The 27,176-nt window shown below is 46.8% G+C and overlaps 1 protein-coding gene across 1 annotated transcript in view; it reads right to left on the minus strand.

The window, feature by feature from the left end:
- Positions 1–27,176, minus strand: part of MALRD1 (MAM and LDL receptor class A domain containing 1) — a 209,708-nt gene that overhangs the window by 134,888 nt on the left and 47,644 nt on the right. Inside the window, exons 14-20 of the mRNA XM_064162534.1 lie at positions 20,568–20,714; positions 13,528–13,680; positions 13,271–13,376; positions 11,189–11,556; positions 8,459–8,871; positions 5,523–5,610; positions 2,736–2,912 (exon numbers count right to left, since the gene is read on the minus strand). Coding sequence (XP_064018604.1) covers positions 2,736–2,912; positions 5,523–5,610; positions 8,459–8,871; positions 11,189–11,556; positions 13,271–13,376; positions 13,528–13,680; positions 20,568–20,714 — 1,452 coding nt within the window. The remainder of the gene's footprint in view (positions 1–2,735; positions 2,913–5,522; positions 5,611–8,458; positions 8,872–11,188; positions 11,557–13,270; positions 13,377–13,527; positions 13,681–20,567; positions 20,715–27,176) is intronic.

The following is a 27,176-nucleotide window of genomic DNA, read 5'->3' on the forward strand; positions in this document are numbered from 1 at the left end:
CTAATATCCAACCCTAACCTGCCCTGAGGCAACTTGAGGCCACCTCGTTTTCTCATCTCACTTGTTATTAGCAGTAAGAGGCCAACCCTCATCTGACTCCAACCTGCTTTCAGGAGTTGTAGAGAGCAATGAGGTCTCCCCTCCACCTCCTCCAGACTAAACACCTCCAGCTCCCTCAGCTGCTCCTCCTCAGACCTGTTCTCCAGACCCTTCACCAGCTCTGCTGCCCTTCTCTGGACCCTTTCCAACACCTCAGAGCCTTTCTTGGTGTGGGTCTCAGAACTGTGAGATTAGAATAAACAACGTAGCAACAAAAAGGATTCACTGCGTAGCATCCAGGAATATTTACACAGCATTGACATGCAATTTTTTTCCTCTACAGAGAAAATATCAATTAATTGTTTTCTTCTATTAGGCAAATTCTAATTTGGGGAATATGCCAATTCCTTGCACCTCGAGAGAGCCTTTGGGTGTTCTGAACAGTTTTCAGCCCACAGTTTGTTGTGTGATGTAGACATGAACATGAAATCCTCCAGTTATGATTCAGCCAGCTCCTGGGTAATTCCTTCTGCAGTCCTGTAGACTGCTGACAATAGCAACTCATTGCACTTTGTGTACAAAAATCCATGACCAAAACTCTTAACAAACAAATCAGCATTTCAAGCACTCCCTACCACACCTGAAAGCCAGACAATAATGCAGCTCTTTGGTATTGGGGTCAAATACTGAATGGTTCTCTTGAAAGGCCTGGACCAGCTGGGCTGTGAGGAGGGGCTGAGGGAGCTGGGGGTGTGCAGCCTGGAGAAGAGGAGGCTCAGGGCAGACCTCATTGCTGTCTACAACTACCTGAAGGGAGGCTATAGCCAGGGGGGTTGGTCTCTTCTGCCAGGCAGCCAGCAACAGAACAAGAGGACACAGCCTCAAGCTGTGATAGAGCACGTTCAGGCTGGACGTTAGGAGGACGTTCTTCACAGCAAGAGTGATTGGCATTGGAATGGGCTGCCCGGGGAGGTAGTGGAGTCCCTGTCCCTAGAGGAGTTTAAAAGGAGGCTGGGTGAGGCACTTGGTGCCCCAATTTAGCTAATTAGAAGATGTTAGCTGTTTGACTGGACTCAATGATCTCAGAGGCTTTTTCCAACCAGCTTAATGCTGAGGTTCTGTGAATTTATTCCTAACTCATGAAGCTCAAATGCTTGTATAGCTGTGGTACCTTCTACAGCAACAGGAACCCCTGAGTGCCTCAGGAGAATGTTCCTGATGCTTTGAGTTTGTTTTTTTTTTTTCCTCAGAGGCTAAAACTGGTGGACCAAAGAGGAAGGGAGTTTTGATTTATAGCATGTATAGCTGCAGCAAGGAAGCAAACCACAGCTGGTGTGCTAGCAGGAGTTATCCAGAGAAAGATTTGTGATGTTTCCCAGGGATGATGAGTGGCATATATTAAGTGTTTATTCCCTTTTCCCAACGTGTTTTCTAAACATCATGTTCCAAATGCCACTGAGAAAGATAATACCTTCCTGAGAACCCATTTCTGCTCTCAGTCAGGACGTATTTCCCTGCTATCCCAGCCATGCCACCTGAGGGATAAATTGCCAGCGCTGCTGCAGTGATGGGAGACTCCAGGCACAGCAAATATATCAGGTCCTCCACAGTATTTCTCTCTCTCAGAAGAAGAAGAGGATGTTTAGTAAAACAATGTAAACTTCTGAAGGGGAGAGCTCTGCATTTATTTATTCTTCAGGGAAGAACTTCAACAGTTTGTTTGCTTGTTTGTTTCCCACACTAGAGGAAATTACCCAGTTATAGAATCATAGAATGGTTTAGGTTGGAAGGGACCTCAAAGCTCATCCAGTTCCAACTCCCCACTGTAGGCAGGGACACCTCCCACGAGGACAGGTTGCTCAAGGCCTCATCCAACCTGGCCTTGAACACCTCTTTGGGCAATTTGTGCCAGTGTCTCACCACCCTCACTGCAAAGAACTTCTTCCTGACATGCAGTTTCAAGCTCCCCTCTGCCAGTTTAAACCCATCCCTCCTCATCCTGTCATTACAAGACCTTGTCAATAGTCCCTCCACAGCCCTCCTGTAGCCCCTTTCAGATACTGGAAGGCCACTTCAAGGTGTCCTCAAAGCCAGCAGATCTCCAATTCTCATAGCCTGTCCTCATAGCAGAGCTGTTCCAGCCCTCTGAGCATCTTCATATCAGTTTCATTTTTTCCAGAGATACTCCAAATCAAAGGGAACCTAATGTTAGTGTTGCTCATTGAGGTCTCAGCCCAGAGAGAGGAGATTGAGTTCTCCTCACAATGTGTGATGAGGGCAGTTTGGATCTCCTCAGTGAGAAGAGTTTGGCTTGCAAAGGCTGATGAAGTCACTGTCTCCAGATGTCTATGCCTCTCATCAATCAGCATGGGTACAGTCATATTTTCAAGTGCTGTGCTTTAAGGCAAGCTAGAATCATTGTCACTGCCTTCTGACTTAGAATCATTGGATTCCTTCTCCTCCCGTTTCAGCAGTAAGTTTAACTGGAATGTAAAGCCTGAAAGAACTCCTTAGAAGGCAGAAAGCATACAACATCTCAGATTCCCACATTAAGTGCAAAACTGTGTGGGTTTTCTAAGGGAAATTACATCAGAACTATGATCTAGGTGCTAGCACCAAACTCAGAGTAGCTTAAGCCACACCCTTAACAGCCACAAACTCATAAGGCAGCAAAGTACAAGGCTTAGCACACTCACCACAAGCTGATTCATCAGAGCGGTCAGGGCAGTCAGGTCTAAAGTCACACTTCTGGATCACCGGGATGCAACGGCCAGAGGCTCTGCAGACAAACTCCTGCTCTGTGCAGTTGTTGGTGGGGAGTGTGGCAGGAGCAGATGTTCCTGGGGCCACTGTAGAGATGGTTGGCAAGTCTCCTTTCAAAATGAAACCAGTGAAATGTTGAGAGATGGGACTGAGCCTTTCTGGTTTGGTAATGTGAAGTGCTCCAACCTTTCAAATCAATTGTCTTTGGTTTTCCTCCTTCTTTAGTTTCTTCAAACTTGCTCTGAGGTCTTAAGAACCTTTGCTATTATTGTCCAGGAAAAAAAAAATTCCTTCTATACCTCCTTCTTTGAATGTAATCTTTAATGAAATTCCTGTGCACCATGTACCTGAGCAATACACCTGAGCTCATTAAGAAGGACACATGAAGACTTTTTAGATCAAATATGTCTGGGACACGAAGAATTCTTTTTTTCCCCCCCCTGAGGGCTGAAGCACTGAGAGTGATAATAAATTCACCAGGAGCCAGAACCATTTCTGTTTCATAAGGCAGGAAGCACATAGAGGGCATCAAATGAATTATTCTCCAGCCTAATAAATTATATTCCAATAATATCCTGAGACTCAAATAAAAGACTTAGGGGAGGGAACCTTTTCAAGCAATAATTTCAAGATATAATAAACCTTATCTACGACTCTTAATAATAGCAAGAACCTTATGGGTCAGGAACTTTTAAATTCAAGATTCTGCTCCTGAAACACTAATTGAAATAATTCATTTTCTATAATTTATGAAACACCTTTTTGTCCAGAGCAAGCATCACTGAACAGTCTTTGGTTAGGGTATCCAAAGGATGCATCAAAGCAGTGAGCTCAAGTCTGGACATCTTGATTATTACTTGTGTGACTTTGCCACCAACCTGTCAAGTTCATCTCTCCCAGGTCAGTATTTGGTTATTTGAAGTTGAGCAAGAGCAAATTTACAGGATCACAGAATGTTAAGGTTTGAAAGGCACCTTAAAAGATCATCCAGTCCAACCCCAGGATCATGCAGAGCAGATCACAGGAATGTATCCAGGAGGGTTTTAGTATCTCCTGAGAGGGAGACTCCACAACCCCCCTGGGGAGCCTATTCCAGTGTTCCTTCTAGGTCCTTCTGGGGTGCAGAGGCATGGGACCCTCACTTGTTTCCCCTGATCCCATTTGCATTAATAATGGATTATCTATTGGCCATTTTGCAGATGATTCTCAGAGTCTGTAGTTGCTGGGATTCTCTTATAGTGTGGAGGAAGTAAAACAGAGGCAGAACTCTCAGTATTTGAAGTGCTTTCAAAATGTAGAGAACAAAAAACCTGTTTCCTCTTCAGCTCTGGCCACCACTACACTGAAATACTTGTTTCATCTTCCTACACCAAACAAGCTGCTGTTTTCTTAGCTAGGAACTTTGGAATTCTGGGGATGTGGTTTAAGTTGCACCTCGTAGAGTCAGTGGTTGGAGTTGGTGATCCTGAGGGGCTTTTCCAACCTGAACATTTCTGTGACAGAATCAATGTTGTACACTACAGAAAGCAGGTAAAATGTGAAGCAATTAGCTGCAGAAGAAATACAGCAGACATCCTTTGGATGCTCCTAGTAGACCTAATTACATCTTCAATAAATATTTGGAGTTGCAGAGTAAAATGCATCTGCAGTAGGCTGTTTCAGAGTTAGTGCTAGGGTACTAATCTTCAGACACTGCTTTAAATTGCTTGCTGCTCTACAGCCTTATCACACCATACATAACTGCCACACCATCTGGGACACTGTAAGGGCTGATGCAGCCAACACCAGTCCTCCTGAAGTCCCTTCTGGGATGATAGGACAAGTCTGGAATCTAGTGTCTGGAAGGACATGAATTTTGGTATATGATATCTTACAGTTCTGCAAACACTGTGCTACCCTAGGCAGCAATGGCTGTTGAGGACAGGTTGCTCCATCATCTGAGCTGCTGCTGGAGCGCTGGGCACGGGAAAGGCATTAGGATGTATTGGAAAGGAATCACAGAAGGGGCCTCCAGAGGTCATCCAGTCCAACCCCCTGCCAGAGCAGGATCACCTAGGGTGGTTCACATAGGAACACAGCTAGGCAGGTTGGAAAGTCTCCAAAGCAGGAGACTCCACAAGCTCTCTGGGCAGCCTGCTTCAGGGCTCCAGCACCTTCACACCAAGTAAGTTTCTCCTCATGCTGAGCTGGAACTTTCTCTGTTCCAGTTTATGTCCATAACCCTCTTCCTATGACTAGGTGTCACTGAAAAGAGCGTGGATCCATCCTCCTGACACCCACCCTTCAGATATTTGTAGACATTGATAAGGCCCCCTCTCAGCCTCCTCTTCTCAGCCTTTCCTCATAGGAGAGATGCTCCAGTCCCTTCATCACCCTCACATCCTCTGTTGGCCTCTCTCCAGCAGCAGGGGAGGCAGATGGTTGTACCTGAGCTGGCTGAAAGATCAGCTTGTTTATGTATAGGCCACTTTTTGTTTCCTTCTAGGGATCAAGATCTCAAAGTCTGGAAGCTGCACACACCTTACCGAGGGTCTCTTTTGAACCTTACATGAGCAGTACAAATTATTTTTTGCTGCCTGGATCAGGGGGGCTGTGGAAAGTCTGAATTTTCTTGTCAGGCACAAGTCAAGTCTGACATGGTTTTAGCTTTTTCAGCAGCAGTATTTGCAAGTGACAGCAAAGGCTCAGCTAGGAGATAGTCTCTTTAACTCTGTCCTTACCTCGGTAAAGAGTGCAGCCTAGAAAAGAAAGGTCATCAAGTCCAATGTCTCCAGTGAAACCATCTCCTACAGTACCTTTCACCAAGATCTAGGGAAACAAGAAGGATTTTTCAGTGTGCAGTAGAGTTTTAGTTCTCATCAGCATTTCACATCAATTGATGGAGGACTCATTTACCATGTTTCACACTTTACATGGAGTTAAATCTCTTCTAGAGGAAACACTCTTATTTAGTGACACTTAGTGAAAGAGGCTAATCATGATCAGCTTCCACTGGTGGCTAAGTTAATGACAGAGAATTGTAGCAGAATGGTTGGCTCCACAATTGTGTAAAGCCACTAAAATGCCACTGTGGTATAAAATGATGGCAAGACATTAGCATAAGTGGCATATTATCATTAGCTCCTCTGGCACTTCTTGGAAAAATATTAATCATGACCACTTGTAATAACCTTCCTGTGAATCAATTAGAGACCCTTAGACAAATCCCACTGTCAGAAAAATAATTAAATAGGTTAGAAATGTCTTCTGGAACCTCTTAAAGAACAACATTTTTCTATTTCTGCCAATGCTGCACACACAGGAGCCTCAGTTCTGCTTAGTTCCTAGGGAAGGGAGAGGTTAGGCTTTCATAGAATGCTTTGAGTTGGAACTTTAGAGGTTGAACCCCCCTGCAGTGAGCAGGGACATTATGGGAGGTGATTCTACCTCTCCACTCTGCTCTTGTAAGACCCCACCTGGAGTCCTGTGTCTGGCGTTGGAGCCACTGACACAAGAAGGACGAGGAACTGTTAGAGAGAGTTCAGAGGAGGTCACAAAGATCAGAGAGCTGGAACAGCCCTGGTATGAAGACAGGCTGAGACAGTTGTGGTTGTTCAGTCTGCAGAGGGGAAGGCTCCAGAGACCTTAGGTCAGCCTTCAAGTAATTTCTCCTCATGTTTAGGTGGAACTTCCTGGGTCCCAGCTTGTACCCATTGTTCCCTGTCCTATCACTGGACAACCACACAGAGATTGGCACCTTCATCTTGACACCCACCCCTCAGAGATTGATAGGCATTGATCAGATCCCCTCTCAGCCTTCTCCACACTAACCAGCCCCAGGGCTCTCAGCCTCTTCTCATCAGATAGATATTCCAGTCCCTTCATCATCCTCATAGCATCTGTTGGATTCTCTCCAGTAGTTTCCCATCACTCTTGAATTGGGGAGCCCCAAATTTGGCACACTATTGCATGTGTGGTCTCATCAGGGCAGAGTAGAGGGGCAGAAGAACCTCCCTAGAGCTGCTGGCCATACTTTTTGTGAGGCTTTGCAAGATGCCGTTGGCCCTCTTGGCCACAAGGGCACATTGCTGGCCCATAGGGAACTTGCTGCTGCAGGATTGTGTTGTACTCTGATGGATGTTAAATAGTTATGTTCCGTAAAGAAAATGTGATTTTTGAACTTCATGCTGGTCCTTTCTTTGCTAGAAAGAGGATTGGGGAACTTTAGCATCACTCTTATGAAGAAAGGCTGAAGGACTTTGGCTTTTTAGCCTAGAGAAGACTGAGGGAGCATCCTATCACTGCTTGTAAATACTGAAGAGGTGGGTGCCAGGAGGATGGGGCCAGTATTTGGTAGTGATATTCATTCCTTTGGTATCTATATTCATTCATTCAGTATTGATATGTATTTAATCATTCATTCTGTATTGATGTTTATTTGTTCATTTGGTATTGATTTTTTTTAATTAAATAAATGTCAATACCAAATGAATAATTATTTATTTGGTACAGTGATTTATTTATGTACTTGGTCTTCACATTTGACTCAGGATTGCACCCAAATAGTTTGAATAGATGGTTTTTTTTTCCTGGTATTACATAATGAGAGCAATATGTAACACTGGGAAAGCGAGGCAGAGAAGTGGATGTTAATTTTAACAGTCCTTTTCTCCAGAATGAATCAAATTCTTGCCAAGCTGCTGGGCAGCAGATTCAGACATGTTTGTTTCCCCATGTGCTGTAAAAATAACCCTAGCATCTAGTTCCTGTACCATATGTTCCTGCTCAAAACATTAAAATCAAGAGGTTTAGGAGAAAAAAAAGTAACTAAATGTTTCAGAGCTATTTCTTCAGGGAACCTCCTACATGTCTATTTCAGAGTAAATTTGATCTGACAGGTACAAAGAGCCTTGGGATTGCACAGTCATTTATATATTTGTGGTGTTCTAGAATGCAGCAAAGAAGCTGCCTGGGGGTGCTGGTGGGTGAGAAGCTGGACAGGAGCCAGCAATGGTCCAGCAATGCAGGCCAAAAGGCCAATGTCAGCCTGGGCTGCATCCAAAGCAGCGTGGACAGAGATGGATGGGGGGATCCTGCCCCTCTGCTCTGCTGAGACCTCACCTGCAGGGCTGTGTCCAGCTCTGGAGCTCTCAATACACAAAGGACAGGGACCTGATGGAGAGGGTCCAGAGGAGGGCAGTAAAGGTGGAGCAGGGAGCTGGAGCACCCCTGCTATGGGGACAGGCTAGAAGAACTGGGCCTGTTCAGTCTGAAGAGAAGGTTCCAGGGAGACCTTAGAGCTGTATTTCAATATCTGAAGGGGACCTTCAGGCAGGTTGGGGAGGGACTGCTCAGGAGGGCCTGTGGAGATTGGACAAAAGGCAACCGTTTGGAACTGGGGCAGGGCAGAGATAGGTTGGACATCAAGAGGAAGTTCTGCACAATGAGGGTAGTGAGACACTGGAAGAGGGTGCCCAGGGACGTGATTGAGGTCCCATCCCTGGAGACATTCAAGTTCAAACTTGCTGCAGCTCTGCGCAGCTTGCTCTAGCTGGAGGTGTCCCTGCTGCCTGCAGGGGGTGGACAAGAAGACCTTTGAGAGTCCCTTCCAACCCAATGTGCTGTGCAGAACCTGGAAAAAAAAATCCAAGCACCTCACAACGTAGGAGGATCATACCTGAAATGGGTAAGAGCTGCTGATGGAGAGTGTCTGTCTGATCCATCTGTTTCCCTGATTCCCAAACTTTTGCCACAGCAGCTGTCCTTTGGTGTTGCTCACAGATCTCTGGAAGACTGAGAGTTTGTAAACTTGCTTTCCAAACATGTGGTAATGGAAGCGGAAAATGCAGCTTCTGTTGTCAGAAGGGTTGAAGAGAGGACTGAGCAAAACTGCCTGATCCTGGAACTGGTATGGCTGAGAAGACTCCATGTAGACATAGTGTCCTGAGGCTGTGCCTGTTGTGTGATCCTTTAAGGGGCCTGTATTAACTGTGGGGGTTGGACCCTGTATTCTGATCCAGTCCAGGTCAGCCTCGCCATCCTGCTCCCAGTTGCACAGCCCATTTTCAAAATCACACTGGAGGTCAGGGTCTGAAATGGAAGCAGAAGGTGCTGTCAGGTGAAGGTGGCTGTGCTTTAATCACAGAATGCTAGAATGGTTTGGGTTGGAAGGGACCTCCAAGGGTCATCCAGTCCAATGCCCCCTGCACTCAGCAAGAACATCCTCCACTAGATCAGGTTGCCCACAGCACTGTCCAGCCTCACCTGGAGTATTTCCAGGGATGGGGCCTCAACCACCTCCCTGGGCAACCTGTTGCAGTGTTCCAGCACCCTCCTGGTGCAGAACTTGTTCCTCACATCCAATCTCAGATTGCTCTGCTCTAATTTGAAAGCATTGCTCTTGTCACATCCCTGCAGGCCTTCGCAAACAGCCCCTCTCAAGCCTTCTCATATCCCCTTTCAGGTACTGGGAGGCTGCTATTAAGTCTTTTCCTCCTTGAAAAAAAAAATGTCATTCAAATACAGAGCAAAAAATGCTTATCTTCCTCTGGCAAAAATTCTCCTCTGCAGACTAAATATACACTTGTCTGGGCCAAAAAACTAAAGAGAAATCCTTACTGAATTACCTCCTCTTTCAATATGTATCTGGCAAACTGCACATGATGAATCTATTGAATAAGCAGAAATGACAAAACCATTTCATTGTTCATAGGATTGGATTTCTGTGTTTTTATAATGAAGGTGTGCAAAGCCCTTGAAATGTAACTGAGTGGAGTGAAAGCTGAGGTTAATTGAATGAAATAAACCACAGGATGCAGTCTCAGATGTATGGCTTAATATGGTTTTGCATGCTGTTAGGGGTCCTGCAAATGAGTCTTTGTTGTCTTCAGTAACAGTAGCAGATAGCTTCATCAAAGCCTTTACAATACAACTGCACTTCAGTAATTGGCACCAAGGCAAAAGGCATTGGTTAGACCAAGCTGGTAAAATACAGGTTTGATGGATGGGCAACTTGGTGGATAAAGAACTGCCTTAAGAGCCACACCCAAAGCATGGCTGTCAATGGGCCTGTGTCCAAGTGGAGGAAGTGACAAGTGGAGTCCCTTGAGGATGAGCACTGGCACCAGTCTTGTTCAACATCTCCATCAGTGCCTTGGACAGTGGCATTGAGGCACCCTCAGCAAGTTTGTCAACACCACCAACCTGTGTGGTGTGGCTGACAGCTGGAGGGACTTGGATGGGCTGCAGAGGTGTGCCCAAGCCAACCTCATCAAGTTCAACAAGACCAAGTGCAAGGTCCTGCAGCTGGGCCGGGGCAATCCCAAGCACCAGTATAGGTGCTGGGCAGTGCCTGGCTTGAGAGCAGCCCTGATGAAAAGGCTTTGGGGATGCTGGTGGATGAGAAGCTCAACATGAGCCATCATTGTGCACTTGCAGCTCAGAGAGCCAACCAGAGCCTGGGCTGTAGCAAGAGAAGTGTGGGCAGAAGGGCCAGGGAGGGGATTCTGCCTCTCTGCTCCACTCTGCTGAGACCCCCTGCTGAAGCACTGTGTCCAGTTCTGGAGCCCCTCTGACAGAAAGATTTGGAGGTGCTGGAATGTGTCCAGAGAGGACCATGAGGATGATCAGAGGGCTGGAGCTGCTCTGCTGTGAGGACAGGCTGAGAGAGTTGGGGCTGTTCAATTTGGAGAAGAGAAGGCTCCAAGGAGACCTTATTGTGGCCTTACAGTATCTGGAGGGAGCTACAAGAAAGATGGGAAGGGACTTTTTAGGGTGTCAGGTAGTGATAGGAGTGAGGGGAATGGAGCAAAGAAGGAGTGGGGAGATTCAGATTGGATGCTAGGAAGAATTCTTCCTCAGGAGGGTGCTGAGACATTGGCACAGGTTGCCCAGGGAGGTGGTGGAAACCTCATTCCTGGACATCTTTAAGGCCAAGCTGGATGTGGCTGAGCATCCTGATCTAGTGTGAGGTGTCCCTGCCCATGGCAAGAGGTTTGGAACTGGATGATCCTTGGGATCCCTCAAGGACAATTCTGTGACCAATTTTTTTCTAACAGAATGAAATGGGAACAGGTTGCTTAAGGATGTTATTGAGGCCTCATTCCTGGAGACATTCAAGGTAAAACCTGATGAGGCTCTAAGCAATGTGATCTAGTTGGAGGTGTCCCTGCTCACAGAAGGGGGCTCAAACAAGATGACCTTTGAGAGTCTCTGCTAACCCAGTGCAATCTGTGAATCTGAAAAAAGAAAACCAGCACTTCACAACCTAGAAGGATCATCCCTGAAGGTCTCTTTCAAAGTGATGCATTCTGTGAGATTCCTGTGTGAAATCAAGCAGATCAGAGGATGCACCGGGCAGGTCTCCTTTTCATCTGATGTGAAGTGAGCAACAGCAGACAATACTTACTGCAGCTGCCTTCATCCGATCCATCCCCACAGTCATCCACGAGGTCACAGACCAGCAAACTGTCAATACAAGCTTTGGTGTCCCTGCACCAGAATCGAGTGGGGCCTTCACAGGCTGCTGCTGGAGCTGGAAGAGCACAGTCGTCAAAGCGGATGTCGTCGACTGCCGAGACGCCGTTGTACACACCCAGGCTGATCTTCTCCAGGGAGAGCTGGAAAGCCTGTGGCAAGCGTCCGAGCTGGACCACTGCCTTCAGCCACTGATCTCCCTCGCTGTAGTATGTCCTCCAAAGGGCAGTAGGCTGCTTCAGCCCATCCACGAGCAGCTGCAGCTCTGCTGCCCCGACTGACTGCCCGTAATTGTAATACCTGAAAGGACAAGAACAGCTCAGAGTGCCGACAGTGAGGAGGCAACACATCACGTACAGGCTGGCATCTTGGCTGCCAGAGCTCTGGGAGTTACGGGCACACCAGTGTCCATTTCCAGCTTGCCTCTAATTCAAGCCACTCTCTGCAGGGTAAGAGTGCTCTGTATCAGCCTAGGGCTTACTTCAAGAACTGAACATTATAGGAGAAGCAGCACATGTCATCAAACCTGAAGAATCATAGAATGGTCTGGGTTGGAAAGGACTCCAAAAGGTCACTAGTTCAATCCCCTCTGTAGTCAACAGGAATATCCTCCACTAGATCAGGTTGCCCACAGCCCTGTCCAGCCTCACCTGGAATATCTCCAGGGATGGGGCCTCAACCACCTCCCTGAGCTGCCTCTACCAGTGTTCCACTACCCTCCTGGTGTTGAGCAAAAATGTCAACTTTAGCAACAGTTTTGACCTTAGTAAGTTAATTATCATAGACTACTTATTCTGTCCATCTTTGACAAGATGCACAAAGGCTGAAATAAGACAATAACTGTTGCGGTTTCTTCTACGCACATAATGAAAGGATTGGAGGCAAAGATCCAATTCCTGCTCTAGAACTTTCACTTAGAGGTGACCCAATCTGATTTTGGATACTATAGGTGACTCGACTTTTGGGTGCTTTGGGATTCTTCAGCAGACTTCCACATTGTTAAATTGACTTAATCAAAATAGAAGTGGTTGCAAAATAACTGTGGTGTTTGGCTGCGTGTGTCACAGAATGACAGAATGTTAGGGCTTGGAAGGGACCTCAAAAGATCATCCAATCCAATCCCTCTGCCAGAGCAGGGTTACCTAGAGTAGATCACACAGGAACACATCAAGGCAGGTTTTGAATGGCTCCAGAGAAGAAGACTCCACAATCCCTCTGGGCAGCCTGCTCCAGGACTCCACTACCCTCACAAGGAAAAAAAAAATTCTTCTCTTCTCATGGAACCTCCTCTGCCCCAGCTTGCCCCCAGTGCCCCTTGTGCTGCCCTTGGCCACCCCTGAGCAGAGCCTGGCTGCATCCTCCCAACACTGCCCTGAACATCTTCAGCACAGTAATGAGGGCAGTCCTGAGGCTCCTCTGCTCCAAGCTCCCAGCCCCAGCACCCTCAGCCTGGCCTCACAGGAGATGTTCTACTGCCTGCCGCAGCTTGGGGACTCTGGGCTGGACTCTCAAGCACTTCCCTGAGGTCATTCTTGAACTGAACAGCCCAGAACTGGAGTCAATATTCCAGATGTGGCCTCAGCAGGGCAGAGTAGAGGGGGAGGAGAACCTCTCTTGACCTACTCACTGCAGCCATTCTAATGCACCCCAGGATGCCCTTGGCCTTCTTAGCCACAAGGGCACATTTCTGTCTCATGAGTATCCTTCTATCCACCAAGACCCCCCAAGTCCCCCTCTTCTGTGCTTCTCTCCAACAGGTCAGTCCCCAACCTCTACTGGCAGACACAATCCTTTGCTGTAATTTTGCCCAAAGGCTGCCAAGAAAGCCAGGGCATTTTTCAGTCCTGGCCATCAATTGCTCCAGCTCAGATCTGTGTGTTGATCACAAACAAGTCTGCACAGCTGAAGAATAAAAGGAAACAAATACTGCAGAGGAAGGTGTCTCAGCTGCAAACTTTAACCCCAGTTATCAGCCCCAGATAAGCAATGAGTTTGAAATTAAATTCTTCCATACCAAAAGGACAATGTGCAGTTTGATCCACTTTGCCTGAACTTTGGACTTCGTAGCTGAGCTACCTGTGAAATGCTGCTGCTGGTTTTCAGAATGAACATAAAATGGCCTAGTAAAAGAAAACAGAGAACAACCTTTCAGGCTGAAGAACTGAAGTGTCACTAAGGGAGTTTGAAACACCCATGGCTTGCAGTTAGAATCTGCCCAAAGGGCAGGTGCCTGTACACTGCTCCTCACTCTCTAAGCCTGGCGTTCCTTACCTTCAGTTTTATTGGAGGTGTGATCCTGTGGAGGAGCCTGCATTTGAAAATCAGCTGCAAGAGCACTGCTGGAGCTTCTCACCCAGTCAAATCCATCTCCACTTGCAGTTTCAGTCCAGCCACAGCTGTCTCTCTCAAAATCACACACAGCAGCTGAAAGGAAGGAAGAGATACTGGATTTGATCTCTGTGCAAGATACTACATTGTGGAGAAGTTGGTGCTGGTCTCTTCTCAAAGCTAATTAGCAATAGAACAAGAGGGATGGCCTCAAGTTGCAGCAGGGCAGGGCCAGACAGGGCATTAGGAAACATTTTTTTCCCAGTGAGAGTGGTTGGGCAATGGAATCAGCTGTCCATGGAGGTGATGGAGTCACCAACCCTGGAGGTGTTTACAAGTGGTTTGGATGTGGTACTGGAGGACGTGGTTCAAGAGTGAATTTTGTAGAATAGGGATATGGGTTGGACTTGGTAATCCTGGGGGTCTGTTCCAACCAAAATGTTTCTGTAATTCTGTGATTCCTAAACAATCTTTGCAGTATAAAACCATTTTTTTCCTAATGTGTCACTGAGGTATCTTTCTTGCACCTGGGAAAGAACAACCCCAGGGAGCAGGGAACTGACCTGTTGGAAAGCAGTGAAGGGGAAATGGTCCTGGGCGTCCCAGTGGATGGGAGGGTGACCATGAGCCAGCAATGTGCTCTGGTGGCCAAGATGGCCAGTGCCATTCTGAGGTCTATTAGAAGGGCTGTGGTGCGTCGGTTGAGGGAGGTTCTCCTGCCCCTCTACTCTGCCATGGTGAGGACACATCTGGAATATTGTGTCCAATTCTGGGTCACTCAGGTCAAGAAGGACCTCAGCAAACTACTTGTGAGAGTCCAGTGCAGAGCCACAAAGATGCTGAAGGGAATGGAACATCTCTGTTATGAGGAGAGCCTGAGGGAGCTGGGGCTGTGCTGCTTGGAGAGGATGTGACTGAGAGGTGACCTCAGTCATGTTGATAAATATGTGAAGGCGAGTGCCAGGAGGCTGGAGCCAGGCTCTGCTGGGTGATGCTAAATGACAGGACAAGTGGCAATGGTGGAAGCTGAGGCATAGGAAGTTCCATGGAAACACGAGGAGGAATTTTTTCCCTGTCAGGGTGACAGAACACTGGAACAGGCTGGCCAGGGGGATTGTGGGGTCTCCCTCTCTGGAGATATTCAAGACCTGCCTGGATGTGTTCCTGTGTGATCTTCCCTAGGTGATCCTGCTCTGTCAGGGGGGTTGGACTGGATAAGCTTTCAAGGTCCCTTCCAGCCCCTGAGATTCTGTGATTCTGTGAAGATTCTAGAAAGAAGCCTAGGAAAGGGGCTTGGGGAGGCAGGGTGCAAGTTGGAGTGTTTATATTATGAGGGTTAGGTAAAACAGCAGCCCCACAGGACCCGCCAAGCCATTCCTACATGCAATATATTCAGTAGATCAAGTATTTCCCTCTATGGGCACTGCAGCCAGAGCACTCAAATCCAGCAAGGAGGCACTGCAAACAGACATCATAGCCCCCATGTTACAGAACATAGGGCACACGAAGCAGCAGTAAAGCTTCCATGAGCTCTGCTAGGGAACTGATGTTGGAGCCAGATTCAAATCCCTTGTTTCCTGAATCTCAGCAAGTACGTCAGTGATGACAAACCTCTCCCTCTGGCTAGAGCAGGACTTAAATTAAATATCAGGCATTAGTGGGGAACTGTGATGCTAATAATATGTAAAACATATTCAGGCTGCATTCTTCCATCCTCCTCTTAAAAGAGCAGTGATGCCTTAGAAAGTGTGTGTAATCCAAAATAAATGGAAGTGTCATGTATGAATGAAGAGAAACTGACAGGCAGGAGGTTCAGCTGGGGATACAGCAGGTTTTCCTCACAGGCTTTTCAGGGAGAACATCACAGGAATTATTTCAAGGGGGTTTAAAAAGCAACCATTTAATAATTATGCAGATAGAATAAATGAAACAAATATTCAGACAGGACTTTCTGTCTGAACATTATTCTGTAGCATCTTGTCACAACTTCCAGTGGCCATAACATTATGGTGCAGAAAATCACAGAATCATTAAGGTTGGTAAAGATCTTTAACAGCATCAAGTCCAACCATAACCCAACTATTATGACCACTAAACCATGTCCTAAAGCACCACATCTACAGCTTCTTGCACACCCCCAAGGAGCTGGATATTGAGGGGCTGGAGGGTGTCCAGAGAAGAGCACTGAGGCTACTGAGGTGTTTGGAGGGCACCATACAAGGAGTACCTGAGGGAGCTGGAGATGGTCAGTGTGGCAAAGAGAAGGCTGAGGGGAGACCTCATTGCTCTCCATAGCTGCCTGGAAGAAGGTTGGAGTGAGGCTAGGGGTGGTCTCTTCTCCCAAGTAAGCAGAGATAGGAGTAGAGGAACTGGGTTGGAGTTGTGTCAAGGGAGGGTTAGGCTGGAGATGAGGAAGAATTTCTTCACTGCAAGAATGGTGAGAGGTTGGGACAGGCTGTCCAGGGAGGTGGTGGAGTCACCATCCCTGGAGGTGTTCAAGAAAAGACTGGATGAGGCACTTAGTGCCATGGTCTAGTTGACTGGATAGGGTTGGCTGATAGGTTGGACTGGATGAGGTTGAAAATCTCTTCTGACCTGGCTTATTCTATGATTCTATGATCAGGTTGGCCAGGCAGGACCTGCCTTTCATGAACCCATGAAGAAATGTACATCTCAGAACCAAATGAAGTCTCTTGGAGAAGAGGGTTACATAAATGCTCATTTATGGCAGACATGGGAGCAGTTTTGATTAATTTCTTTCCCTTCAGGAACTGTCACCTGAACTTATATCATGTGTGAGAAAGAATGGCACAAAATACTAACTGGGCAAGTTCCTCTTATTGTTGCTCCAGGCTCCTAAACAGGTAGATTTTGTGGCTTTTAAAGGAAAGCACATAGAGAATCCACAGCTCTTAATTCTACTTCAAAACAAATCATTCCAGAAATGTGGAAAAGCAAACAAGCATTGAAAAGATCAAAGACAATACAAGCTCACAATACACAGGCTGTTTGTGGGTCAGATAAAGTGATATTGATCAAACGTGACCTAAAGTAAAAATAAGCAGGAAAAAAAGAGATTTTTTTTGGACAGTGTTTTTTAGGTGGTTTTTTTTGTAGATTAAGCTGAAGACAAAACATATTTGCAGAGATTCAAGAGCCTTGGCATGGTGGAAATGCCTGAAAACCCACTGCCAGAAGTTAACATGGAGGGAATACAGAGAGCTGCTGCTTATTTGCTTTTTGCCCTCGAGAGGAGGCTCTGCCATATTCCCAGGAGAGCAGCAACAAAGGATATGGCAAAGCTCAGACACAGATGGGTACACAAAAAGACTCAGATAGAGAAGGTAAGTCTGAGCCCAGACTCTTTGCATCTTTAACTTGGGTCAGAGACAAAACACTAAAGAAAGGATGCATCAGACCATACATTTTAACTTCAGCATGAGTGAATACATTGAGATAAAAACCAACAAAACCTTCAAGACTTTCAGCTAAGTCTCAAGCCACCTATTTAGCATCTAGGGATGATACAGAAACAGAGCAAGCTGGTAGAGTCAGGGTGCAACACACTTGGCCCTTGATGGTTGATAACACTTGAATTAGCTAATTGTCCCACAGCCTCTCTGACTGGCACCTCGTTTCAGACACATTATCCAGACAGAAATCCTGGTGCATGGGCACCTTTGTACTTTCTGCCACACAAACTAATCTGCCTTCTCTCCTAGTATTCTATTTTCTGCCTTTCTCCTGTTCCTTAGTTCCTTATGTGCTCCCTTTCACTTCACAATAGACTCTGCCAGGCTGTCTTTTCTTCACATGATTGATAGTTTTTCTTGAGCCTTTTTAGGTCATCCTTACTCTGCCTTGACATTTAACCTACACTTGCCCAAGAAGGAAAGGCTGAGAGCCTTGGGGCTAGTGACTCTGGAGAGAAGATGAAGAGAGGATCCAATCAATGTCTATAAATATCTGAGGGCCAGGAGGGAAGGGACAGGGACAGCTTCTGCTCACTTGTGCCCTGACATAGGACAAGGGGCAATGGGAATCTCCAGTCCAACCTCCCTGCCAGAGCAGGACCATGGAATCTAGTACAGGTCACACAGGAACACATCCAGACAGGGCTGGAAAGTCTTCAGAGAAGGAGATTCCACAACCCCTCTGGGCAGCCTGTGCCAGTGCTCTGTGAGCCTTACAGTCAAGAAGTTCTTCCTCATGTTAAGATTTCCATTCATTGCTAATCAAAGAGTTACCCAATTAAAGATAATGCAGTTCCTTGACTTCAAGCTCTGTATATTTTGGCTGTGTATCTTTCTAAACGAGTAAAAACCTGTGCAGCCATGCTGTAGCCAAGAATGACTGGATAATAGAACTGGAAGCTGCAATTATTTCCTTTATCTGCTGGAAGTCAAACTGATTTTTTTTCCTGAGCAAGCCCTCTCAAATTTCCTAATAAAAACTAGAAAGTATGAGCCTGGGGTTCGGATTGTGTTAGCACCTGGGAGGGAGTTGTCTGCTTTGTGATGCATAGCACAGCGTAGTCAGAAAAGACTTTAAGGATCTTGTCTCCAAAATTGCTGTTATTTGTGGCATTGCCAGAAACCATCACACTCTGTTTTGTAATAAAAAGGCTGTATTAAATGCTGCTCCTGGCAATTCCCTTTGCAAATGCACCATGACTGTTCTAGCCTGCTTGATAGAGCAATGCAAAAGCAAGAGCCTCATTTTCAAAGATGGAAAGGATCACCAAGTTTTCTCCTGCAGAGCAGGTGAGTGAATGAATCAAAAAGGCTTTGAAGCTATGTATTACAGGCCCTGGAACATTTCTAAGCTGTGTTCTGATTGTACAATGGAGAGGGACTCTGAGATACATCCACTCCCTCTACTTTCCCCCATATTAGCTTCCATGAGAGAAAACTCAGGCAGAAGTCACAGTACATCCAAATGGAAAATGTTGACACAGCCTAAATGACATTTGCAACCATGCCTAAGCACAGATGATTTAGTTACCAGTCATAGAAGAGAATCATAGAATCAGTCAGAGTTGGAAGGGACCACAAAGATCATCCAGTTCCATCCCCCCTGCCATGGACAGGGACACCTCACACTAGACCAGGCTGTCTAGAACCTCATCCAGCCTGGCCTTAAACACCTCCAGGGATGAGGCATCCACCACCTCCCTGGGGCAACCCCTGCCAGGGTCTCAGCACCCTCATGCTGAAGAACTTCTTCCTAACATCCAATCTGAATCTCCCCATTTCTAGCTCTGTTCCATTCCCTCCAGTCCTATCACTACCTGACAGCCTAAAACGTCCCTCCCCAGCTTTCTTGTAGCCCCCTTCAGATACTGAGAGATCACAGTAAGGTCACCTTGGCACTTTCTCCTCTCCAGTCTGAACAGCCCCAAATCTCTCAGTCTCTCCTCACAGTAGAGCAGCTCCAGCCCTCTGATCCTCGTGGCCCTTCTCTGGACACCTTCCAGCACATCCATATCCCTCTTGTACCAGGGGCTCCAGAACTGGAGGCAGCACTTCAGGTGAGGTCTCACCAGTGCGGAGTAGAGGGGGAAGATCACTTCCCTGACCTGCTGCCCACACTTCTCTTGCTGCTGTCCAGGTTCTGGTGGTCTTTCTGGGCAAAAGTCACTCATGGTGTTCTCCAGGGATCAGTGCTGGGCCCAGTCCTGTTCAATATCTTTACTGATGATCTGGACCAGAGGATTGAGTCCAGCATCAGTAAGCTGGCAAATGACACCAAGCTAGGAGCAAGTGTGGATCTGTTGGAGGGTAGGAGAGCCCTGCAGAGGAACCATGACAGGCTGGATGGGTGGGCAGAGGCCAATGTGATAAGATTTAACAATGCCAAGTGCAGGGTTCTGCACTTTGCCCACAACAACCTGAAGAAGTGCTACAGGCTGGGGACAGAGTGGCTGGAGAGCAGCCAGACAGAGAGGAACCTGGGGGTGCTGGTAGGGAGTGGCTGAAGATGAGGCAGCAGTGTGCCCAGGTGGCCAAGAGAGCCAATGGCATCCTGGCCTGGGTCAGGAACAGTGTGGCCCATGGGAAAAGGGAGGTTATTCTTCCCCTGCACTCAGCACTGGTCAGGCCACACCTTGAGTCCTGTGTCCAGTTCTGGGCCACTCAGTTCAGGAGAGATGTTGAGGTACTGGAAGGTGTCCACAAGAGGGCGACACAGCTGGTGAGGGGCCTGGAACACAGCCCTGTGAGGAGAGCCTGAGGGAGCTGGGGGTGTGCAGCCTGCAGAAGAGGAGGCTCAGGGCAGACCTCATTGCTGTCTGCAACTACCTGAAGGGAGGTTGTAGCCAGGTGGGGTTGGGCTCTTCTTCCAGGCAGCCAGCAACAGAACAAGGGGACACAGTCTCAAGTTGTGCCAGGGGAGGTCTAGGCTGGATGTTAGGAGGAAGTTCTTCACAGAGAGAATGATTGGCATAGGAATGGGCTGCCCAGGGAGGTGATGGAGTGGCTGTCCCTGGAGGTGTTAAAAAAAAAAAAAGCCTGGATGAGGCACTTGGTGCCATGGTCTGGTTGGTTGGGCAGGGCTGGGTGATAGGTTGGGATGGACAACCTTGGAGGTCTCTTCCAACCTGGTTGATTCTATGATGAATTCCTGAACCAGCTTCCAACACCTTACAGGTTCAGATTTTATTCAGTGTAAAAAACTACACTTCAGCTTCTGCATCTGAAGAGATGTAAAATACTGTATTTTAAACACCATTTAAAATAATCAAATATAACAATTAAAAAAAATAGAAAGCAAATAATCAGAGACCTTTCTCCTGGTTTTAATGCTAAAAGGGAAGTAGTTGCTACAGAAAATATAAGAGGAGAAAAAAATGAGAATATAATAAAAATTAACTATTTCTCTAGAGCCTTTTAATTAAATTACAGCATTTATGAGGTGGTGAAAGCCTGGCAGATAGGAAAAGCAAACAGTCAGAGGAACCTAACAGCCTTTAAATTGTCACTTACAGCACTTGGCTTCATCCTGGCTGTTGGAGCAGTCAGGAGTAAAATCACAGAGCTTATCAGGTGGAACACATTGTCCATTCCCACATGAGAAGAACCAAGGGAGGCAGGACAAAGATGAAGAATCAGCAGCTATGAGTTCTGCTTCTCCTTAAAAAAACAGGAAAGAAAGTGTAAGTAAAAGCACACACATAAAGTTCTGGGACCAAAGTGGAAGAAGCTGGGTTTGGATGAGACATGAGGAAGAAAATCTTCCCCACAAGACACTGGAACAGGTTGCCCAGGGAAGCTGTGGAGGCTGCAAGCCTGGAAGTGTTGAAAGCCAGGTTGGATGGGGCCTTGAGCAAGCTGCTCTAGTACAAGGTGTCTGCCCATAGCAAGGGGGTGGAATTGGATGATAGGGTCCCTCCCAACCCAACCCCCTCTGCGATCTCAGATTCTATACATAATGATCCTAAGAAAGACCCTTTGAGCTCACGTGGATCACAATAGGCTGTGACCAGCATGCCCCTTGAGCTGAGTACCTCCCAGGGCCACATAATCATAGAATCAATCATAGAACAGTTTAGGTTGGAAGTGACCTCAAAGCTCATCCAGTTCCAACCCCACCCCCCCCCTCAGAGGCAGGGACATCTCCCACTAGAACAGGTTGCTCGAGGCCTCATCCAACCTGGCCTTGAGCACCCCTCACCACTCTTGCAGTGAAGAAATTCTTCTTCATCTCCAACCTAACCCTCCCTGGCACAACTCCAGCCCAGTTCCTCTCCTCCTGTCTCTGCTCACCTGGGAGAAGAGACCAACCCCAGCCTCACTCCAACCTCCTTTCAGGTAGCTGTAAAGAGCAATGAGGTCTCCCCTCAGCCTTCTCTTCTCTACACTGATGTGCTAGTTTGAAGCAAGCTAGAATGTTTTGGTAACAGAACTAGATAATGGGCAGTGAAATGAAAAACAATTGTGTCTACTTCTCTCACAGTCACGCTGAGAACTCTGGGAAGAAGAAAGACTTTTTCTCCATTTTGTTTCTCACTCTTGCTTTTGCCTTAGACCTGGTCACATCTCATTAACCCTGCTCCTACTAACCTTGCTCCCTAACCTCTTGGCTGCACCTCTTTTCTTCCTGAGAACTGGGGTAAGGTTGAGAGGGCCGGGGGGAGGTGTTGGGGTGGTTTGAGAGCCCCTCCTGGGGACTCAGGTTTCTGGGAGGGGAGTTGTGCTTTTTGTATTGTTTATCCTTTGTATATTTCTGTATATAATTGTATATAACTGTATATATTGTAAATAGCTGCTTGTAAATTCTGCTAGCTGTAAATAAATTGCTTCATCTATATTCCCAGAGGCCGTCTGAGTTAGCTGGGGCAAATTCAAAAGTGTGGGGGGGCGGGGTAACCCCCAAACCATCACATTTTTTTATTGGCTTTCCCAACGTGGGGCTAGATATTTCAGTGAGTGGAAATTAGCTCTGGGAATTAAGATGAAGCTAATCAAGCAGCTATTGTATTTGGTTGGTGCATTGCTCTGGTCTGGTTTTGTTTTCTTGGTATTTAGTTGGTTAAAAGGTCAAATTGTTGCTTATTTCATTGATCTGGCTTATAAGAAGGCTAAAGTTAAGCTTTCAAACATGTTCTGGAGCTGGGGTGATTTTATTCTTGGTTATGCTGGTTTTAATATCTCTGAGAATATTACCAAGGACATTACAGGAGCTCTGGTCAATAATGTGACAATCAATGGAAATTCTGCTTTAAATATGGCTCTAATGAGAGTTATTCAGCCAAAGACAGGAATTCCAACTGTTTGCATAGGTACATGCTCGTGTAAAACTGTTTTTCTTCTCACAGTTTTTAATATTTGCCTCATGATTTTAATATTCATATTAATTTTGGCATTATTGGTAAAAAATTCAAAACCAGCTTCTATAAGAACTAGGAAAAATTCTGTGTCTCAGAAGCAGTCTCTTTCACAGCAAAACAAGGGAACACAGTCGTCGGCTTCCCCCTTGCCAGCCTCTGCCCCTCCTTCTCCAAGTGCTGGGAACACAGCCAGTGTTCCTGCCACTAACGTAAACAATGATAAGGATAACCAAAACAAGCAGCAGAGTTTAGCAGGAGCCCTAGGAGGACAGGCAAGTACCCAAAATCAGAATGGTCCTAGCAACAATCAAAACATGGCAGGATTGGCAGGCATCCCAGGAGGACAGGCAAATAATCCCACTAATGTTAATAATACTACTAGTGCTGGTAACGCTAGCCCAGTCAGTCCAAATCCTAATAACACCAGCTCAGCCAATTCAAACCCCCAGCCAGCAGACCAGAACCAAAATCCTCCTGTTAAAAGCAAGGCAGATTTGAACTCACAAGCTCCAAGTCAGACTCCTAAAGATTCAAACCCTCCAGCAGACACATCCAAGTCTGTTGCTGCTCAGGCCCTTCTGGCACCTGCTAAGGCAAAAGCTAAGACAAAGAGTGGTTCACAGGAGGATGTAAGACAGGGGACCTCTGGTGATCAGCAGCAAGAGGAGGAAGAGGAGGCAGTTAGTCTGCGAGACCTTGTAGATGTGCTGAGACAACAATACTCAAGTGAGAGGAGCACTGGGAGGTTAGCTGCCAAGAGAGAGGATGGTTCCCATGAGTTTAGGAATGCTATGAGGAAGATTGTGTTAGGCCCGGCACCACCAGAACAACAGGAAGAAGAGGAGGAAGATGACATCCAAGGCTCCAAGGATCCACTCAGAGAGGTCAGGGAAGTTAGGAAGGAATACACAAGGGAATCAGGTGAGCCAATCCTAAGCTGGCTAGTGAGATGCCGTGGCATTGGTGCTAATGCCCTGCAGGTAGGAGACAAGTCTGCCAAGCAGCTGGGACCGCTCACTAAGGAGAGTGGAGTGGACAAACACCTGGCAAGTCCTCTTGGTAGGGTTAGCTTGTGGACACGCCTTCTTTTGGCTGTGGCTATGAGATATCCTTCCCGAGATGATTTGCCATGGGCTGCCAAGAAGTGGAACACCATTGAGCAGGGAATTAAGCTTCTGAAGGAGTTTGCTGTGAAGGAAGTGCTTTATGGAGATCATGGCACTCATGAGCCTGACGATATTCCTTTGGGAACAGGTCTCATGAAGAAGCTTATTAAGCTTGCCCCTTCATCCTATGCTAACATCTTGGCCAGTAAATTTCTAGCAAGGAGTGATAATGGAAGATCTTTCACTGTTGGTGAATTCACTGACCAGCTCAGGCAGATTGAGGACAGTTTGTCACATTCTGGTTTAGTCTCTGCCATAAAAACTCTAGGTACAGAGATAAGGGATGGCATCAAAGAGAGCATGAAAGAACTGAAGGAGGATCTTAAAAACATTACCAATTTGGTAAGGGATACCGTTCCTGCATCATCTGAATGGGTGCATGTTTCTGCAGTCAGGAACAGACGCCCACCTCCTACAAGGCAATTCCAGCCCAGGAGGAGACAAATTCCACCCAGACAGCAGCAATCACGTGCATCACTGTGGATACTTCTGCGTGACACATACGGTGAGAACATGAACAAATGGGATGGTAAACCTACTTCAGCTCTTTCAAAGAGAGTCAGGGATCTGCAGAGTGGCAGAAACAGAGGCAGCAATGCCAGGAAAGTAGCTGTCACTTCTTCAGCTCCTGAGAGCAACTGCAATTGTTCCAACAGTTGCAGTTCCTCTCGCAACAACACCAATCATTGTGTACACCCTACATGCCATGTTCAGCATTAGGGGTGCCCTGCCTCCAGCCAGGAGGAGGAAAGGGATAGTGGAGAGAACCGAATCTATTGGAATGTATTCATTAGGTGGCCTGGCAGTTCAAGAGTTCGGAAATACAGGGCTTTAGTTGACACAGGTGCTCAGTGTACTTTATTGCCATCTAATTGCAAAGGGACAGAGTCCATATCTATTTTTGGAATCACTGGTGGATCTCAAGAGTTAACTAAGATACAGGCGGAGATCAGTTTAACTGGTAAAGAGTGGAAGACACATACTATTGTAACTGGTCCTGATGCGCCTTGCATTTTGGGAATTGACTTTTTGAGACAAGGTTGTTTCAAAGATCCTAAGGGTCACAAATGGGCTTTTGGAATAGCATCTGTAGAGATTGAGGATGATAAATTGAAATTGTCTGTTAGACCTGAACTTTCTGATGAATCTGCAGTTGTGGGACATCATGACATAGAGGACCTGGAAGTGCCAATTGCAACTCAAACTGTTCATCATAGGCAGTACAGAACTAACCGTGACTCTTTGTTGCCCATTCATCAGCTGATTCGTCAATTGGAGAGTCAGGCTGTCATCGAGAAAGCTCATTCACCTTTCAACAGTCCCATCTGGCCTGTGCGCAAACCTACGGGCGACTGGAGACTGACAGTTGACTTTCGTGCCCTCAACGAGGTGACGCCACCCATGAGTGCAGCTGTGCCGGACATGCTGGAACTCCAGTACGAGCTGGAATCAAAGGAGGCTAAATGGTATGCAACCATAGACATTGCTAATGCTTTCTTCTCTATTCCCATAGCAAAGGAGTGCAGGCCTCAGTTTGCATTCACCTGGAGAGGAATCCAGTATCAGTTCAATCGTTTGCCTCAGGGGTGGAAACACAGCTCAACCATCTGTCACTCAGTCATCCACAATGCACTGGAGAAAGGTAAAGCTCCAGAGCACATCCAGTACATCGACGACATCATTGTGTGGGGCCAAACTGCTGAGGAAGTCTTCGAGAAAGGTAACAAAATCATTGACATTCTGTTGCAAGCAGGTTTTGCCATTAAGAGAGACAAGGTCAAAGGACCTGCCAAAGAAATTCAGTTTCTGGGAGTGCGGTGGCAGGATGGTCGCCGTTACATTCCTCAGGATGTGATCAACAAAGTCTCTACCATGGCAGTTCCCACCAGTAAGAAGGACACACTTGCTTTTCTTGGTGTGGTGGGATTTTGGAGACTACACATTCCTGGTTTCAGTCAGATTGTCAAACCTCTGCATGATGTGACTCGTAAGAGAAACAATTTCGAGTGGGGACCTGAACAACAAGCAGCCTTTGATCAGATCAAGCGAGAAGTAGTCCATGCAGTGGGCTTGGGTCCTGTGAGATCTGGTCCGGACATTAAGAACATTCTGTACACGGCTGCCAGTGACAATGGTCCAACTTGGAGTCTTTGGCAGAGAGCTCCAAATGAGACACGTGGTCGTCCACTTGGTTTCTGGGGACGTTGTTACAGAGGTTCAGAGACAAATTACACTGCAACTGAGAAAGAGATTCTAGCAGCCTATGAGGGAGTGAAAGCAGCTTCTGAAGTGATTGGAACTGAGTCACAATTGCTTTTAGCTCCTAGACTGCCAGTTCTGAACTGGATGTTCAAGGGCAAAGGTTCATCACCACATCATGCCACAGATGCAACCTGGTCTAAATGGATGGCTTTGATAACCCAACGAGCACGAATGGGTAATCTTGACCGACCTGGTCTAGTGGAGGTGATCACCAACTGGCCGGAAGGCACAGACTGTTCCAAACCTCCAGAGGAGAAAATAACTCGTGCTGAGGAAGCTCCTCCCTATGGTGATCTCTCTGATCAGGAAAAGAACTATGCTTTGTTCACAGATGGTTCCTGTCATCTTGTTGGGAACAAGCGAATATGGAAGTCAGCGGTTTGGAGTCCAACCAGGAGAGTTACCGAAACGAAAGATGGCGAAGGAGAATCCAGTCAGTTCGCTGAGGTAAAAGCTGTTCAACTTGCTCTTGATGTGGCTGAACGTGAGAATTGGCCTATCCTTTACCTCTACACCGACTCGTGGATGGTAGCCAATGCTCTATGGGGTTGGCTGAAGGACTGGAAGAAGAATGGTTGGCAGAGGAAAGGAAAGCCTATTTGGTGTGCTGATCTATGGCAGGACATTGATGCACGGCTGGAGAAAACTCCAGTGAAAGTGCGGCACGTAGATGCACACATGCCCAAGAGCAGAGCCACTGAGGAACATCAACATAACCAGAAGGCAGACCAAGCTGCTAAGATTGCTCAAGTTGATACCAACTCTGAACTTGACATTGACCTTGATTGGAAACACCGAGGTGAGTTGTTCTTAGCTCGGTGGGCCCATGACTCATCTGGACATCAAGGCAGAGATGGAACATACCGATGGGCTCGTGATAGGTCAATTGACTTGTCCATGGATGCTATCACCCAAGTCATCTATGACTGTGACATTTGTGCTGCTATTAAGCAGGCTAAGCGAATCAAGCCCTTATGGTATGGTGAGAGATGGTCAAAGTACAAGTATGGTGAAGCCTGGCAGATTGACTACATCACTTTACCTCGATCTCGTTCTGGCAAGCAGTATGTGCTAACGATGGTAGAAGCCAGCACTGGATGGTTGGAAACCTATCCAGTTCCACATGCTACTGCACGTAACACCATTGTTGGTTTGGAGAGACAGATCTTGTGGAGACATGGAACTCCAGAGAGAATTGAGTCAGACAATGGTACTCATTTCAAGAATAATCTTGTGAAAAACTGGGCCAAAGAGCATGGTATTGAATGGATCTATCACATACCCTACTATGCACCAGCTTCAGGGAAGATTGAACGCTACAACGGTTTGCTGAAAAC

Source organism: Pogoniulus pusillus, chromosome 23, assembly GCF_015220805.1.
Source record: "Pogoniulus pusillus isolate bPogPus1 chromosome 23, bPogPus1.pri, whole genome shotgun sequence".
Lineage (NCBI taxonomy): Eukaryota > Metazoa > Chordata > Aves > Piciformes > Lybiidae > Pogoniulus > Pogoniulus pusillus.